Below are 17020 nucleotides of genomic sequence, written 5' to 3' on the forward strand. Positions count from 1 at the left end.
TCAGTGACTTATTGTGCTCTGCATTAATTAAGTTTATCCATTCCTCTCCACTATTCAGCTTTTTCCTCGAATTTGTCACCTGACTATCAACAGCTCACCATGGCACACAGGTTAATACTCATAATATTAATAGAAAAGATGCAGTTGTCTCAGTAGCTATCTTATCAAGACACTTGAAATGAAAAGATGAAAGGATAGATTCTCTCTCTCTGGTAAGGATAAAAAAGTGAGAAGGTTGCTGTAGTAGTCAAACTGAGGTCAGGAGGACCTCCTTGTGTGAATATGCCATGTTTACATAGCCCCAGTGATGCCATTGAATACCACAGACCTCAAGTTTATCTGGAGTCACCACCAAGTGATGTCACCCCAGAAGTAGTTGAGTGCTTTGGCATTGTACATGCTGTTTGCTCTACAGTTATTCTGGGAAGTCCCACAGGGGCTAAGTCCCACAATCACCATCTGTGACCATCGCAGGCAGGAATCCACTTGGGTATTTTGGTCCTCAGATATGAGTTTCAAGGATGAGGGGAATAAGACAGAAGGCAACACAACTGCAGTTCATCTTTGCTTTAAAAACAATAAAGTAAAAGTTTCATTTTGAATCACACTTAATAAACAAAGATGCTCTTTGCAGTCAAGGGCCATGATGATGGCAAACAAGAGGAAAGAATCCAAGGCAATATGAGTCCTGAGTTTACAAGATGGATGAGCCCCAGAAGATAAGAGGAGACAAGGATAAGTCAGAGTTGTGCTGCTGTGGAGTATCGACCAATCAGTGTCTCCATTATCATTATCAGTAAAAGTCAAGCAATCACTGCCCTTCCCCTCCTCCCCCATGTTCCCCTGCTGATAAGGATGTGATTGCAGTTTCCCATCAGCTTTCCCAACAGTTGTCTGCCTTACATGTATATGTTTTACACCTGTTTTATGGCATCATGCCTTACCTTGGTTACATGTGCAACTTTCTCAGTACAAGTGTTGGCATGTGTGTCCATAACCCTCTTTTGCTGTGTTCCTCATATTCATTCCATGCCCTTAAGGTCATGGATAAAAGGTCTTAATAACTCCCCCCCCCCAGGTATAACTCTGAAACCTGACCTTGATATTTCCTGTTTTTTTTCCTCTCATCACCGCCTAAAGGTGGACATGTTCTCCTATGGTATGGTGCTGTATGAGCTGTTATCTGGACGAAGGCCAGCGCTCGGACACCATCAGCTTCAGATAGCGAAGAAGCTCTCCAAAGGCATCCGGCCAGTGCTAGGCAGTCCAGAGGAGGTTCAGTTCTGCTGCCTCCACAGCCTGCTAACTGAATGCTGGGACACCAAGCCAGAGAAGGTGATCCTCCGTGTTTGTTCTCATAATACACTTTTTTTTTTTTTTTTTTTGTCCAACACACACATTACCTTGTTTGCTTTACTTTGTTTGAGTAGACTGATTAACTGTACTGCAGAGTGCAGCTCAGGTTGTGTATAAGCTGGAGACCTCTGAAGAGACAGACCCAGGGTCTTCATATGTGGCTTGTATCGTGTGTTCCAGTGAACGTAACTGGTCCTGCTTGCTGGTGGGAAGCCTGTGAGGAATCATTCCCTTGGCATAAGGCCATTCAATGCACCCTCCTAGTTTGGCTATTTTTTCTAGAGATAGAAGTTCTAGCCTCAAGAAAATTCTGTGAAACAGCAGATCACACTGATCTTCTGTGTGTGTGTGTGTGTGTGTGTGTGTGTGTGTGTGTGCGTGCGTGCGTGCGTGCGTGCGTGCGTGCGTGCGTGCGTGCGTGCGTGCGTGCGTGCGTGCGTGCGTGCGTGCGTGTACAGAGGCCGATGGCCATGCAGTGTCTGAGGCAGATGCAGGAGCCCAGCTTCCCCTGCCTCCGGTATGCGTTGTCCTGTGGCAGCCACTCGCAGCTCTTCCTGTCCCAGTTGCAGGGATACAGCGCTGTGTTCTGGAGCGGAGACAAGGAAGACAGGTTTGTTTCAACCCTGTCTGCTGATAACTGCTTTCATTTGGCTGTAAAAACAAACAAAAAAAAAACATTCTCTTTTTAGTGATGCGTTGCTTCACGAAGCTGAAAAGTCTTACTGTGAGTGCTCTGCATGCATTTAAACTACATAACTAGTATTACCCCAAAAAATGGATGTCCCACTCTCATTGTTTTGCCCTGATGCGGTTTATTTTTGATCAAGTATATATCAGCGTGACACCAGTCATAACTGCTTTTGCTAAAACAGAATTGCCTGAGATCACAGTGCTGATAATGCCTGTGGTGCGTCAGCCACACAACTTCTTCTCTTCCTTCCTTCTTCCAACCAAATACTGAACATGCAGTTTGCACTTTTTAGGTGTGGTTCATGTAAGAAATGTCACTGAAAAAAGACACAAAGAGGAAAAAGTGTCTTGATTGGTCTAAACCCCAATGTCATAAACTGATATTATGGTTTTATTAAAAATCAGATTTGGTCAAGTGAGTGTAGGCAGCAGTGCTTACCCTCAGCCCAGCCTCTCGCTCCAGCTCACACACTGGTAACGATGACGACTTCACTTTTCTAAAACCTTCTCAGATAAAGACTTTACCTCAGGACTCGAGGGGATTACAGAAGTGTCTGCTTTTCATATTGAAATTCATGATCTCACAGATTATTTATGATCTCTCTACCTTAACAAAATCGGTTTATACGTGCACACAGGATAAATCTGACAGCACACACTTAGGTGCTTACAGCATACACCACAGCAATCATGCACACGCACTGACTGAGAGGGCTTCCAAGTGTCTGAATTAATAGCTCTATTGTTTTCTGTTTGGCAGCTGGATTCCAGGTTAATCCCCTTACAATAAAAGCAGCTTTCATCCCTTCATACAGGTGGTGTTAATGACTGCTGCTGACTCCTATAGAGCTCTTCCTGCCATTAACTCCTTCACTGTGTCAAGATCCCATTACCTCCCCTCCCCCAACTCTCCCGCCGCCCTTCACCAGACCTCAGGACCTGGGAACTGCTCATGGAAAGCAGTAAACGCTGTCAGTTAGTATGGACATGAAGATAAAGTATAGAAGTCAGCTTCTTCTCTTAGTTGTGACCTTCCACACACACTAAGCTGGTGTGCCACACTCCTTACCAAATGAGGGCGCACATGCTCCATTTACCTGTTTGCAAACTGTTGGTAAACTGAAAGACTGAGAAGAAGAGATAAAAGTGCATGTCAGTGAAGATGCTGACATTTTTGAAAAGGACTAAAAAACGTTTCCTTTTTTCACATTAACGTCCATCACTGCAGACACGGGCTGACTGGGTGTGAGGCTCTCCTCTGCAGACTCTGCAGACTTTGTGGTCATTTGCAGCCTTTTCTAGACTCTTTATGTTAATACCATACATATTTGTTGATAACATCACATAGTAGTTTAGTGAAGACTTTATTGACCCCCAAGCAGCAGCACAAGAAATAGTCTAAACAGGTGATAAACAAAGTATTGCTTAAAATAAATCAAAAGTAAAGTAAAGACGTAAGTAAAGAAATGGAATTCACAAACTATATGCATTACAACACCTTTGACCATGTTGACCAACACATGTGCAGACATAATCCAGTGGAGTACCTCTGATGTCAATTAATAATATTAAATACAGCTTAATTAAGAATGTATTAAAAATGTAATATCAGACTTTAGATTTGTCTGTCCATTATCCATCAAACATAACGTCCCAGGCTGTACCTGAGACTCTGCTCGTCCATGGTAGATAAAATCAATTTAAATCTTATTATTTAACCCAGTTATTATACTGATGCCTCATCTGACATAAAGACTGTCCCAGCAAATGTCAAAATAAATCATTATTTTTAATGAACGTGACCCTTCACAAAGAAAGAGCAGAGGCTCTCGTTCACCATGAGTCTGTTTGATGCGAAATGAACCAATAGTCCAATAGAGAAAACAGAGCAGCAGGAGTCAGACAGCCACATGTTATTTAAAAAAATCCCTAATTAAACCCAATTAGCCAAACCCCTTATCTAGAAGTGAAGCCGGAGTGAACTTGACATCCACAGTTGGTCATTGCACTGTTGAATTTTGTGGATGCACAGCTGTGATAAAGTTGACTTTGGAAGTAGCTCTGCACGTAATGGATGTTTGCAGTGGTTGGCGTGTGTAGTATCTTGAATATTCAACTTTATTTTCATGTCCAACTCAGTGGTTCAGACAGAATGGTTAAACCTGACTGCTCTGTGTGATCATCTCTGTGTATTGCTGTGTGTGGTGCACTGTAGGAACTACAGTGTTGTGAATGTGGAGAAGGGCCAGGTGGAGGTGAAGAGGATGTCCTGTCCAGGCAGTCGGATCAGCTGTCAGATGAAGATGGGAAACACTCTGTGGATGGCCACTGAGGTACACACCACCCCGCCAACACCACCTGAAATCACGTTTACCACGTTCATGCAAATAAATGTCTGTTCTCCTGGATTTCTATTGACGTGACACAGTACTGGTTCAGTTTGCAGTTCATGTAAGATGACCTGGTCATAAAACCCCGATTCTGAAAAAGTTAAATGCATAAACACAGTGTCATCATTTTCTGATCCTTTTTGACAAATGCTCCATTGAAAACAGCACAACCACAGTACATGTAATGTTTTTGCTTGTAAATGATTATTTATGTTGTGTATTTCTTCGTGTTTTACATGTTTTCCTTCTCCATTTTAGGGTTATACATATTTTTCAAAGATGAGCCAGAATGTTTGCCAAACCTGGAACAGCTGCAATTCTACAAAATTCAAAGAAATATCTCATTGAAATAACCATGTTAATTAGTGAGTTGTAGGAGTTTTTTTTTAACTGTGGACAGAGCCAGGTTAGCTGTTTCCCCCTGCTTCCAGTCTTTATGCTAAGCTAGGCTAACCACAGTCTGAGTCCAGCTCCTTATGATCTGAGTGTCTTGATGGGTCATCCTCAGAAAGCTGAATAATGTTGTTGTGTGTCCTCTGGAGTGTTCCACGGAATGTGTTGATTACTGTTTAATATTGTGTGTGTGTGTGTGTGGGTGGGTGTGTGTGTGTGTGTGTGTGTGTGTGTGTGTGTGTGTGCGTGCGCGTGTGTGCGTGTGCGTGCATGTGTGTGATAGGAGCAGGAGGTGTTCATCTATAGTCTGAAAGACATGTGTCCACTCAGTCAACCGCAGAAACAGTTCTCCTGTCCAGCCATCATCACCTGCCTGTTCCCTGTTCCAGCAAGAGAACAGGTCAGGTCTCAACACACACACAGACACACACACACGCACGCACGCACGCACGCACGCACACACACACACACACACACACTGTCTTGACTTGAAGGTCACCACTTTGAATTGAAACCATGGATGAATGACAATATGAGGGTCTGGAAAATTATTGGCCAGAATAATGGATTTTATTACCAAGCAATGATCAAAGCTGGCATCAATAAGCTGCTTTTGTGTGTTTGTTCAGAAGACAGAACTTAGAACCCAGGAGCTTTTGGGATAAATGTCTTTCATCATGTGCACACATATATGAGTTATTTGCATGCAAAATTAATCACCTCTTCCCTCAAATGTCATGTTTCCACTGCATGGTACAGCTCGACTTGCCACGACACATTTTTAACTTTTTTTGAAGTAGGAGGTTTTCTTTAGTTGATCGTCATAGCAACACCAAGTGAAACCATTGTGACATGAGCTTCAACATGACACAAACATGTTAACAGCGGAGAATCCTTTTGAGATCCTTTCATCAGCAACCAATCAGAAGAAAGTCTGCACTTCATCAATGGACCATTTTTTATAGTCAAGTGAATAAAATGAAATCCAGTCACAGTGTGTCAGTGTGCAGGATGTTCATGCCACGCAAATGACGATTATGGTGACAATTGTCTCTGACCAATCAGTGGTCTGCAGTGTTTTTACTCCACTGTTTAGTCTCAGCTCAGCCTGCCTGGAACCTCGACCGAGATGATACCAAAAAACATTACTGACAATGGAAAACAAAAGACAAACAGTTTGAAGTGAGTCGAGCCGAGTCGAGCCAAATCATGCTGTGAAAATACAGCAAAATTAATCATGTCTGTCCAAAAGTTAACATATCAGAAACAATGCTTTGTCCCATTACATACGTCAACTCATAGTGCAGAGCTATAGCTCTGTACAGCTCTCTCATTTGTCAGCAACGCTGCTTTTTACTGCAGAGCATCACTGTGATTTGTGCATGTCACTGTAATGCTCCATTCCACGCTCATTTCTGTAAAAGTTACACCAACCTCAGTAGGTCTTCAACACCTTCAACATTTATGTGACACTTCTAAGACAGCTTAACTGAACTGAATGCTGTCAGGTTTACGCAAAGACTACAGCAGCATAAGGTTCAATACACAGAGAGATTAAATGCATATTTTGTTCACCTGTAATACATTTATCATTTATGTGTCAACTCTTATGCAGAAAGGAAATTAAATCAGTTCCTTCAACCAGGGAACACTGTGAGCCTTTACATGCAGCATGTGAGCGATTGAGACTTCCAGCAAACATCTAGTGCATTGTGGTGGAAAAAAAAAGGGAAACAAAACAAAAGAAATCTAAATCCGTGCTGTGGCTGTGAAAGAACACTCTTTTTCCTTCACATCATTACTTTCCACCTCACTGCTGTTTTCCCAACAGTGTCACATCAGATGACACATATCGCTAAGCGCTGTAGCTCTTTGTGTAATGCTCCTGTCATGTCTGAAAAACAACACAAACGGACACCTGTGTCTGAATGACCAAGGCCATCCCTTTAACAGACAGATGGAGACAGCAGAATTACTTATTCCATGTCTGAAAAGTGCTTTCAATTGAGTGGAATTTAACATGAAAATGTCTGTAGTCTCTGAACTCCTTGCCAAGACATTAGTCTTCATTAAAGTGAAGGCACGGAGACGCTGACAGGTGGGAGTTCCACTGTTTTAGTGCTAATAGCTTAAGTGCCTCTCATAATTGCCCTAAAACATCTGACTGCCACTAGCATGACTGTCAGGCACCAAACAAGGCTTCTGTGGGAAAAGTTGTTTTATGCTGTTCCCCCTGTTCAGCCCATAGTGACTGGTAGCTCTGAGTGGAATGAGATGCCATCATCTGTCTGTTTGTGAATCTGCGACTGTCCCTTTTAATGAGCCAACCAGTAAAACAATCACTTCATATCACTGGATAATGTATTATCGTCCAAGCATGTGCATGTGACAGCAGTACAGGAAATAGTCCAGAGACTGGAAGCAGTTAGAGAACTCGAGAGTGAACGGGTCTGTAGACATGTAGATGATAGACAAGTACTTTTGATTGTAAGAGTCTTTGAGTGTAAGCTGATTATTAAAATGGAAAAGTCAAAAAATCTCTCTTCCTCACCTGTTAAGAGCCTGGCCAGAGTGTTTGCGGGGATGGCTGACGGCCTGGTGGCAGCGTACAGCTTGGTGGAGGACCTTCCTCTGGAGGGGGAGATCTATCTGTGTTCACACACCCTCAATAAGACGGTGTTTGATCTGAAGGACTCGGATCCCAGGCAGAGACCATACCCAGTCAGGAGCATGGCTCTGGTCAGCAGCGGCTCCCAGGTGAGCGGATCATCAGTCAGACATGTACTGCCAATAAATTCATGTTTAATAAGAAGGTTCCTGAATAAAAAGGCAGCATGGACTCATCGGTCAAACTCATGTCTTTACGGACGCGGAGTTAACCCTCCCTCCTGTCTGTGTGATTATTAGTTATGGTTCTCCAACGGTCCGGGTGTGCTGGTCATCGACTGTCTGAGTCTTCAGGCGGTGCGAAGGCTGGAGCCATATGATCCGCCGTCCTCCATCATATCCATGGCAACCAGCTTCAGTCTGTGGGGAGAGGAGGCAGTCTGGACCCTGGATGACCGCACCAACATCCTGCTGCTCTACCATGCTGCCTCCTACCAGCTCTGTGCCAAGTACTGGTGAGTGGATAGTGAATGTTTCAAATAGAAACACATCAGTCTGTGACACGCACAAAAATGAAAGACTCTGATTGCCTGAGTGTCATTTCCTGAAGAACAATGAATCATCAGGCTCAATTGTAATGAATCCTGTCATGAAAGCAGGTGATGTCAGGCAGCTGATTTTGACTTATCACAGATGTTTCAATATACACCAGCTGATCAGCATTAAGGTCAGTACAGAAATACCAAAGACCTGTTTGATTAGTAAAAATGTCAGTGTAGAAGTACCAAAGATAAGTTTGAGGTCATTTAAAGAGAGTGTCTTCATTACATAGTTTATCCACCACAGTGTGCTGACACATTTGTTTCTACTCTCTAAATTGTTTGATTCACTGAAGTAAACTTGGCGGAATTGGGAATCGTGCCTTATGAAACACCCCTCCAGACCTTTTGTTACTTTAATATTGATCCAAGCTAGCTGTTTCCCCATGTTTCCAGTCTTTGTGCTAAGCTAAGCTGAGCTAATTGTTGTTGCCTGTAGCTTCATATTTACCACACAGACATGGATTTTAATTTATTAGTCTCTTTAAGAAAGTCTGTATATGAATATGTGATTTTTCTCACTCTCACATATCAATATTTCTGATGGCCTGAGGAATTCAGATCTTGTGCTATATAAGTACATTCAACACCCCAGCTTAGTCTGAGCTCTCAGAATGACACATTGTGCATAATGCTCTAAAACCACATGCTTTAGGGAAGCATGGAGGTTTTCTCTCTATGCTCTCCGTCTATCTAAAGGGAAACATTCATGCTATGGGTCTGTAAGACACTGTTTGTGATACTGAGCTATGTAAGTAAGGCTGACAGTGAGTGATGTTGACGTTAGCTGCTGAGCGGAGCAGAACAGTCTGCAGCATCACACCATTCTTGCTTCAGGTTAGTTAGCTAATGCTAATTAGAACACTGCACACCAACAATGATGTAACACACTGCTTTCTGCTCGCAGTCTTAGTCTCTCTGATACTCACAGCTGTGCTTTTGTACTTGTACTGGCAGGAGAAAAAAACAGCTCATGCACAGAAACATAAAAGAGTTTTGATTTGAGTGGCTGTTTTTTAAATCATGTCATGATTTCAGCTGCAGAGACAGCAGTCCTCTGCGGGATGTCTTCACTGTGCAGCGTCCTACCGGGGTTAGCGCAGTGATAACCACTGACCTCAAGACCACAGACCAAGAAGAGAAGCCAGAATGGAATAATGGAGAAGTGACAGTGATCTACAGTGAGGAGGCAGGCACTCAGATCATCCAGCACCAGGATTCACTGACAGACTACTGCTCCGTATCATCCAACTGCTCCCTGGAGATGCTGGGGTCCGACTGTTCCAGCACCGCAGACCTCGGCTCATTAGCCAGCCGCAGCAGTGTGTCACTTCCTCCAGACCGGGAGGAGACGGGCAGGTACCAGGACCAGCAGCCATCCGCCAACCCTGAGTCTGATCTGGACCCTGCAGAGACCGTGAACCTCACACCGCCTCACCTGCAAGCCTTCACTGTACTGGCAGTGAACGGAACTCTGTGGATCCCCAGGTACAAAATGCTGCACTCCAACTGAACACAACACAGCCACCAGCTTAAAGGAGTCTGTGAGGCATTTTTACAGCAGCACATGAATATGAAGACGATGCAGTTTACAGAGGGACAGAGCAACCTTGGCATGTAAGATAAAGTATACATACTTTTCATGTAACCATACATGAGATACAATATACTGTACATGCAGGGTATGTGAAATATGTGAAAATGCACAAAACACTCTCTAAAAATAATTAGTCTACATTAATATACATAAATCATTAAAAAGATCACCTTACAAAATCATACACATCATGTTTATATAATTACATGTACTGGAAAACATTGTAACATATTCACAACAGCTGATCTTCTTGAGTTCTTGCACCATGGAAACTTAAGTATCCCCTCCACTCATGTATTAAGGCAAACATGGAAATTGTTTGAGTTTGTGTGTCTGATGTGGTTTTTGCAGAAAAAAGGATAATCACTGTATTAAAATCCTTCAAATGGCACCTACTCATTTTCCCTCATTATGCATTGGCAGAATAAATGAATATGCAAATGTTTGTCATTTCACACTGCTGCACACAAGATGTCTCCGACTTCCCTGTAAAGTCCAGTCTCAGTGTGTGTGCACTGGAGGCTTTAGGTTTCAACGTCACATTTGTTGAAGTTGAATACTGGACCAGGGTTAGTCTCCAAACTGTTTGTAATGCCACAAATCACACTCGTAGGTCTGCCTTTTCCAATCACATTTTCAATTAACACAGAGAAAATGTACACTTTCAGCTGATCAGTGTGAAAACATTGCATACTATAACTCCTTTACTTCAGCAGTTTGCATCGTTAACAACATTTGAATTATGTGTCAGGAGATATATGTCGACTATATTCCATATTAGCTGTGACACTCACTACATTCATTCTGAGTTAGCTAGTCTTTGTCCGCTGGTTGAGTCGGCTTCACCTCCAGTTAGTAGTTGTAGATATTTACCAACTGTGTGGCGCAACCTGCTTCAATTTAGTGAAGCGTATATCTCCAACTAATAAAGACTTACACTATAAGCAGGCCTGACCTCAAAAACCTACTGTTACTCTTGTGCAGTGAATGAACATATTTATTCTCATGGCATGCTGACAGTCACTGTGCGTGTGTTGTTGTTGTTGTTCTGCAGGCGTGGAGGAGATGTGATGGTCATTGAAATGCAGTCCCATGCTGATCAACTGAGGGGACGTGTCATCGCTGTCCTCAGTCCACCTGGATGTTCCTCTTTAGGGTGAGCTCATTTCCTGTGAGGAGCACTGCTGTTATCAGTCTTCATCAGACATAATGTGGAATGACGTTTCAGAGGCCTTAAGAATTAACTGTTTTATTTCTCCTTTTCAGTCATTTATTGTTTAAGGGCTCTGATTTGCGTTTGTTTAGTTTTACTTAGGCTTTATCTTATTTTTGTATTTTAATTGGTGTAGGAATACATTCTTTTTAACATTAAAGGTCTCAATGAGGTCTAAATTGGGTTTTCTACTACCTGCCTGGGGCCCTCTTTCAGTTCTGCTTGAAACCATTCACCAGTGGGGGAGGGAAAGTCAACAAGCTACATATTAATTTACTGATGCAGCCTCAATAAAGCTTAGCCAGATCCTTCATCATGTACTTATGGTGCATCGCTGAGTCTGTAATTATTTCTGTAAAGAAGCCAGCAGCTGGTCTTTCGCAGAAAGAACTTCTGTGTGAACTTCCACAGAGGGGCCTTGCCTTTTAGCAGCAGGCAATAAAAAGGCCACCCAAAATAGGGTCCCTAATAAGCAGTTATTACATGGTGCACCTGTAACATAGGCGATACGCTGGGAGGTCATAGCTCAGGTCAAGGGAGGGGTCATCAGGCCTGTAGGGCTTCATTTACATCACATGGCTGCTGTTGTGTTGTTCTTTAGCTGGAATGATCAGGAGCATAACGCTGCCTGCCCACTCTGATGTATTAAACCCTATTTAATGTGTCTGGTTGCGTATGTGTGGGCTTGATGTCTCTGTGTGACTTCACAGCCTCACCTGTTCTTGTAATCACGTGGCTACATATCACAGAACATGGAGTAACATCAGGGAAGGATAATGACACACCTCAGAAAGATGAAACAACAATGGAAGAAGATAATTCAGGGTTGTTCTGCATGATACATGGGTGGTTGAGCTCAGGATTCAGGGTCACCAGAAGCCCTCCTTCCTCCCAAAATGCTTTGTGTCACAGCCTTCATAAATTAGAGTGGTTTTAAAAGTAGATTGTGGTGTCCCATTCTTTAACTTTGATCCGTTTTACGTGTTTTTCTTTACAGGAGAAAGAAAGGGCTTTGGAGTAGACATTTTAGAGCAGTGAAGTGTAGGAATTTAGTTCTTTACCAATACTGAGACAAGTAGTAAATTCAGTGCTAACAGTACATTCACTATCCTCAGTGGCTTTCCAGGGAACCTCTTCCTAGAACTGCCCACTTGCTTCTAGGAAGAGCTAATTACAGTGCACAGGGATGTGCCACCTACTTTAGCTCCTTCCCCGACACTGCATCCCTCTTTCTCCCTCGCAGATCGATCTCTTTCTTGCGTCCCTCACCCCCTCCCTCGTCCCTCTTCTCTCCCTTTCTGTCAGGATCCTGGAGGAGGCAGCACTAGTGGCAAAGGACACAGTTGTATGTGGCTTTCATAAGGAAAACATGGATTGGTGCCTGTGTGTCTGGAGGGGTTGGGGCTGCCATGAGCTGGAAGTCTTCTACCAGTCCTACGAGGAGCTGGGCCGCTTGGAGACCAGCATGAGGAAAAGAAGGTAGCTGTTGTGCTGTGACGGCGAGGCGCAGAATCGCAGCTCTGTATGGAGGGTGAGCCGAGGGGAATACACACCGACAGACTGCCAGTGTTCAGAGCAGGGGGCTGCCCAGCACTCACATCAGGGCAACATGGGAGGGGGAGGAGGTCTGCCGCAAGTGCTGAGCTTCACGCTGTGCACCACGGTTATGTCCCCTCAATACGTACTTGAGTACCAATAATAGGTTAAGACCTGAAAAGTCCATAATCCCACTGCAGACATGAAAAGCCTTAAGCTGAGTCACAGATCTTGGTTGCCAGAACAAAACTTAGATTTCCCTAACAGCTGACTTCTGCACAGAGGTTTTAATGTTGGTTGCATTTTAATATATATGCTAAATGCCATTTGGCTGCTGGCTGCAGTATGTCAGCAGGTTTAGTATGACTGGGATTCAGTTCAACATGGTGGACTGTCTGCGTCTGACTCCAGCTGCTGCAAACCATTGTTTATTCTTTGTGTCTATTTCAGTTTTCCTTCGTTTAACTGTTCCAATCTGTAATTTTATGCCCTCTGGAGATGACACTGGCAGGGATGTTCTTAAGGGACAAGAGTTTTTAAATGAACTGGTACTGGAGTTCAGCTGGTGTTGCTGAGAAACAGCTGTGTTCCTGACACTGACACCTTCACATACTCGGAACACAATGTTCCTATATTTTAGCCCTAAACTGTGTCATAAGAATCTGCATGCCAGCCACAGCCCCCATTATTACCAAAGTGGCCTGAAAGCAACAAAGTAACATCTGTGTTCTGTGCATCATTATGCAACAGATCAGTGGCTTTCCCAACTTTTGTCATCTCACAGATAAAAGAGCACTTTTTTTAAATGAAACTCCATTCTGGCTTCAGCTCCACAGTGTGTTCCTTGGTTGATTCTGCTCCACTAGCATCTGAACCTCCAGAGACCAGAAAATCAATGTGACAAAATGAAACATGTTCTTGGGGTTTTACTTCTTTATTAAGCAATAGTTCGTTTCGGGTCTGCCTTTCCCCCAAAGGGTTCACATTACCCTCGCATGCACAAGGGATTCTTTGGGTGAAGCATTTGTTTAATTGTGTGGATACAATGAAAAGCTGTCAGTTAGAGTCTGAAGGCAGAGCACCGCTGTAGGAGACCATTCCTCCCCACATGGTTTTACGTATTTAAAGGACTTCATCTTTCCAGTCAAATCATTTTGTTAACTGAGGTTGGTAGATTTGCATTTCTACAATGGCCAGTAAAGAAATGTATATTTTAACAGCCTTGTAGTAAGGCAGAAGTTATTTATTTATCAGAATGTATAATGAAAGTGCATTGCAATAGAAGTTCTTTGTATATAATCACTGTATAATATGGTACCAAATAAAGTTCTTAAGATAACGGTTTCATTTCTGAAAATGTTGTGCTCACAGATGTGTCCCTCTGCATTCATGAGAGAGAGACGCCTCCTGTGATGAAGTGTTGATGACAGTTGGGAGAAGGAAGCTGATAACACTGTTCTTTCTTGATATGAGGAACATAAGAGGCTGCTTCCTGCCCAGAAATTTGGCAAAGCCTTCTGCTGCATGCTTGGAAAAATCCCCTGTTTGACCTGTTTCTGACTGCACACCTGGTTTACTTAATCAGGTGAAGATGTTGAGTGTTTCACGTCCATAATATTTCTGTTATATTTCACGACATATCCTGATTTTCAGTGGCCAGTAAGGGTCAATCTCAAAAAACATTGGATCCTATAATCATTCTGAAATATCTTTGTCACTGCCTTCCACAATGAATCATACAAGCTTTAAATAAAATTCACACTCAATGTCCACTGACTAGCTTTCAGCCTCATCTCATGGCTTTCCTGAGCTGATGGAGGTTCCTCAGAGCCAACTCACTTATCAGAGCTAAGTATGAACTTTGGTAATGGGGTGATGTGGTTGTTTCCCCTGTCTCTGTTAAAGTTAGCAAGTGGCCTTGGAGTTACAGTTTCTTTGTAAAACCACTTTTTGGAAAAAAAACTTGTTTCCAAGGTCAGGAAGGAACTCATATGAAGATGTTTGGTATCATTTGTCAGAACCTGACACCATTAAAAATGACTTAGAAACATGATTCACGTGAGCATTTTCTGATCTGCCATTGCTAGGGTTCAGTTTCAGCACCAACAGGCTTCTTCTCTAACATGCCTGGTGGTGATATAACAGTGTCACGTGTCACAGCACAAGTGGACTGCCACTATAGCTCTTTGTCAGGTAAATGTAAACAGACATAAGAACAGAACCTAAGCCCAACCCTTATGATGTCATTTGAGGTTGAATATTGAATCATGGCTATTTGCCTGCCAACAAGGACAATATCACTGTGGCAGTAGTTTAGTGGGAGAGAAATCCTGATGTGCGTGAACTGTTCTGGTTAGACGGCTTTCCTGTAATCTGGTTTCATATATGTACGTAAACAACCACTTTGAGCAAATTTTATTGTTAGAAAGTATTGCTGATTAAAAAAATTGATCTCTGTGCTGTAACTCTGTGATGAGTTTTGAGTTTTTACCCTAAATGATCCAGAATCCTGAAAGGACAAGAAGCTACAGAGATTTTCTTGGAGGTACCTGTGGGCCCTCCTGTAAAGATGACAGGGTTGCAGCCCGGAGTTTACTCAGCAGCCAACATGGTGGCACTGCAAATATCATGAATGATGCTCTTGTCATTTAAAAAGACTTGGCCTTCTGTTGCACTGATATGAATAAATCATGCTCAGTCCTCGGGTGCTCTCATTTAACCTCTGCTCAGGCCAGAATACCCACAGCAGTCCTGGCCTCACAGCCCCTCTGCTCCTCACACTGAACAAGCTCCGCTCAGGATAACATTCATTCTTATCACTGCTGGCCTACTGGGTTTGTAACGCAGACAGGACTTACACATCTCTGTAGTGTGTTACAGAGCAAAAACCCATTTCTTCCTAGCTTGTCACATGGATTAATGGTTCAGTTATACTTGTGGTTTTTGCTGAGACCATCAGACAGAAGAGGGCAGTAGAGAGAAGACTTGATAGCTAATGAGCTCTTGGCAAGCTGCCTTGATGCATTGCTTTTGTGCTTGGAGGGTTTCAGTAGTTTGATTTTCACGCCTACCAATGGCACTCCAACCAAAATGCTATATTAATGATGTATTCCACTGACACTCACAAAAGACAAATTAAAAGATAAAAGATTTGATTAGACTCAAAATAGCAGAGGCTGAAATGTCCTGAACATAGACGGTAGTATGGGTCAAGTTCCTTAAATGCTGGATAATTTCCCATAATGCAACCACTAGCATGTTTTCATTCGAGTAAACCCACCCAGCCTGGTAAATGTCTACATCTTTCAAAGTCCACACCTCCACTTTGTAAAGCAGCCTAGCTTTAATGTCTTCATACCCAAGTAGAGATAACCCTGTTGACATCATCAGTAAACTGACCTTCAGATCAGTGCAACGTCGCTTTTTGGGAATTTGTTCAATGAGGCCTCTTTAAAAGTCTAATTCCTTTCACACTGAGCACGCATTGAAACACGTTCCATCACCATCACCAGCCAGGATAACTTTCTGAACAGCCTATCAGCTTTCTCACTGCCTTATCTGACAAGAAGACATTCACCAAGCCAAACCACAGAGAGTGAAGAGATATGATAACATAAAACGTGTTCCTTCCTTTTCCTCCAAGGTACAAGCAGAGTGGTGCCTCAGCAGCATGTTTCTGCAAACCTTAATATGGTATTATCACTTATCTTCATCACCAAACTGCAACTGAGAGTCTGCATTAGTGGCTCAAAGGATATCTGCTTATCAAAGATAGTGTGTAAGATAAGGCTGTCTGTTGAAGGTTGATCCAAACAAATAGGGGGCAGCATATCACCAGAGTAACCACAAACCACCGCCTGCTGCTCAGGATAGTCTTTGCTGTAGCTACTTTCAGCTGTAGCTATTGGCGAACTTTTGCTAGTTAGCTCAGTTAGTATTTTTTCTGTGCAATAACATAACCCAAGGTGTCACTGTAATATTGACAACATTTCTCATTTTTATACACTTTTTATATAACGTACATAGCCTTCTGCAGTTGTTGTTTTTCTACCTCTCCTTTTTATTCAGCTGTTGTAACAAGAGAATTTCCCCAGAGTGGGATTAATATAGTCTTATCCTGATGGTAGTTCCTTTTTTTTTGAACATTTTAAACTAAAATTCTCGCCACATATTACACATTGCACCTTAAGTATGTATGGATGAAGTGAAGAGAGCCTAAGAAGAGAAAAGAGGAGCTGCAGCAGCAAAACAATACTTGGAAACAATAAGGCCACAAATGAAATGAAACTCAAACAGAAGAAAACAAAGACAGAAAAATGTGAACAATGGAACGTACAGTATCTCCTACAGGTGGGAGACTGACCCTCTGGTGACATGGGGTGAATAGAATAACTTGCCATGGAGAAGTTATAGTGAAACTCCCCAGTTGACACCCTCTGCTTCACGGGCAACACCATCATCACCCAGGACCTCAGCTTGGAGCCTCAGCTCCCTCACCAAGGGCCTCACCATTTGAGAATCCTGAAGAAATTCAAGTTAATTTAGTCCATACAGGACACGTGAGCACCTACACACCGAAGTACAATGCACACACTCCAGCTATGTCTAGTGCTTCCACTTCAACAAGTTAAAAGTAGCT

General features: G+C 42.8%; 1 protein-coding gene across 2 annotated transcripts in view; it reads left to right on the forward strand.

Moving 5' to 3' along the window:
* lrrk1 (leucine-rich repeat kinase 1) overlaps window positions 1–13734 on the forward strand; it is a 68712-nt gene extending 54978 nt beyond the window's left edge. For both annotated transcript variants that reach the window (XM_076730704.1, XM_076730793.1), the window contains 9 exons: window positions 1141–1335; window positions 1815–1966; window positions 4262–4379; window positions 5113–5229; window positions 7389–7586; window positions 7737–7951; window positions 9074–9523; window positions 10687–10788; window positions 12151–13734. In XM_076730704.1, the coding sequence (XP_076586819.1) occupies window positions 1141–1335; window positions 1815–1966; window positions 4262–4379; window positions 5113–5229; window positions 7389–7586; window positions 7737–7951; window positions 9074–9523; window positions 10687–10788; window positions 12151–12328 (1725 nt within the window). In that variant the 3' untranslated portion in view covers window positions 12329–13734. The remainder of the gene's footprint in view (window positions 1–1140; window positions 1336–1814; window positions 1967–4261; window positions 4380–5112; window positions 5230–7388; window positions 7587–7736; window positions 7952–9073; window positions 9524–10686; window positions 10789–12150) is intronic.
* The last annotated feature ends 3286 nt before the right edge of the window (window positions 13735–17020 follow it).

Source organism: Chaetodon auriga, chromosome 1 (genome assembly GCF_051107435.1).
Source record: "Chaetodon auriga isolate fChaAug3 chromosome 1, fChaAug3.hap1, whole genome shotgun sequence".
Classification (NCBI taxonomy): Eukaryota; Metazoa; Chordata; class Actinopteri; order Chaetodontiformes; family Chaetodontidae; genus Chaetodon; species Chaetodon auriga.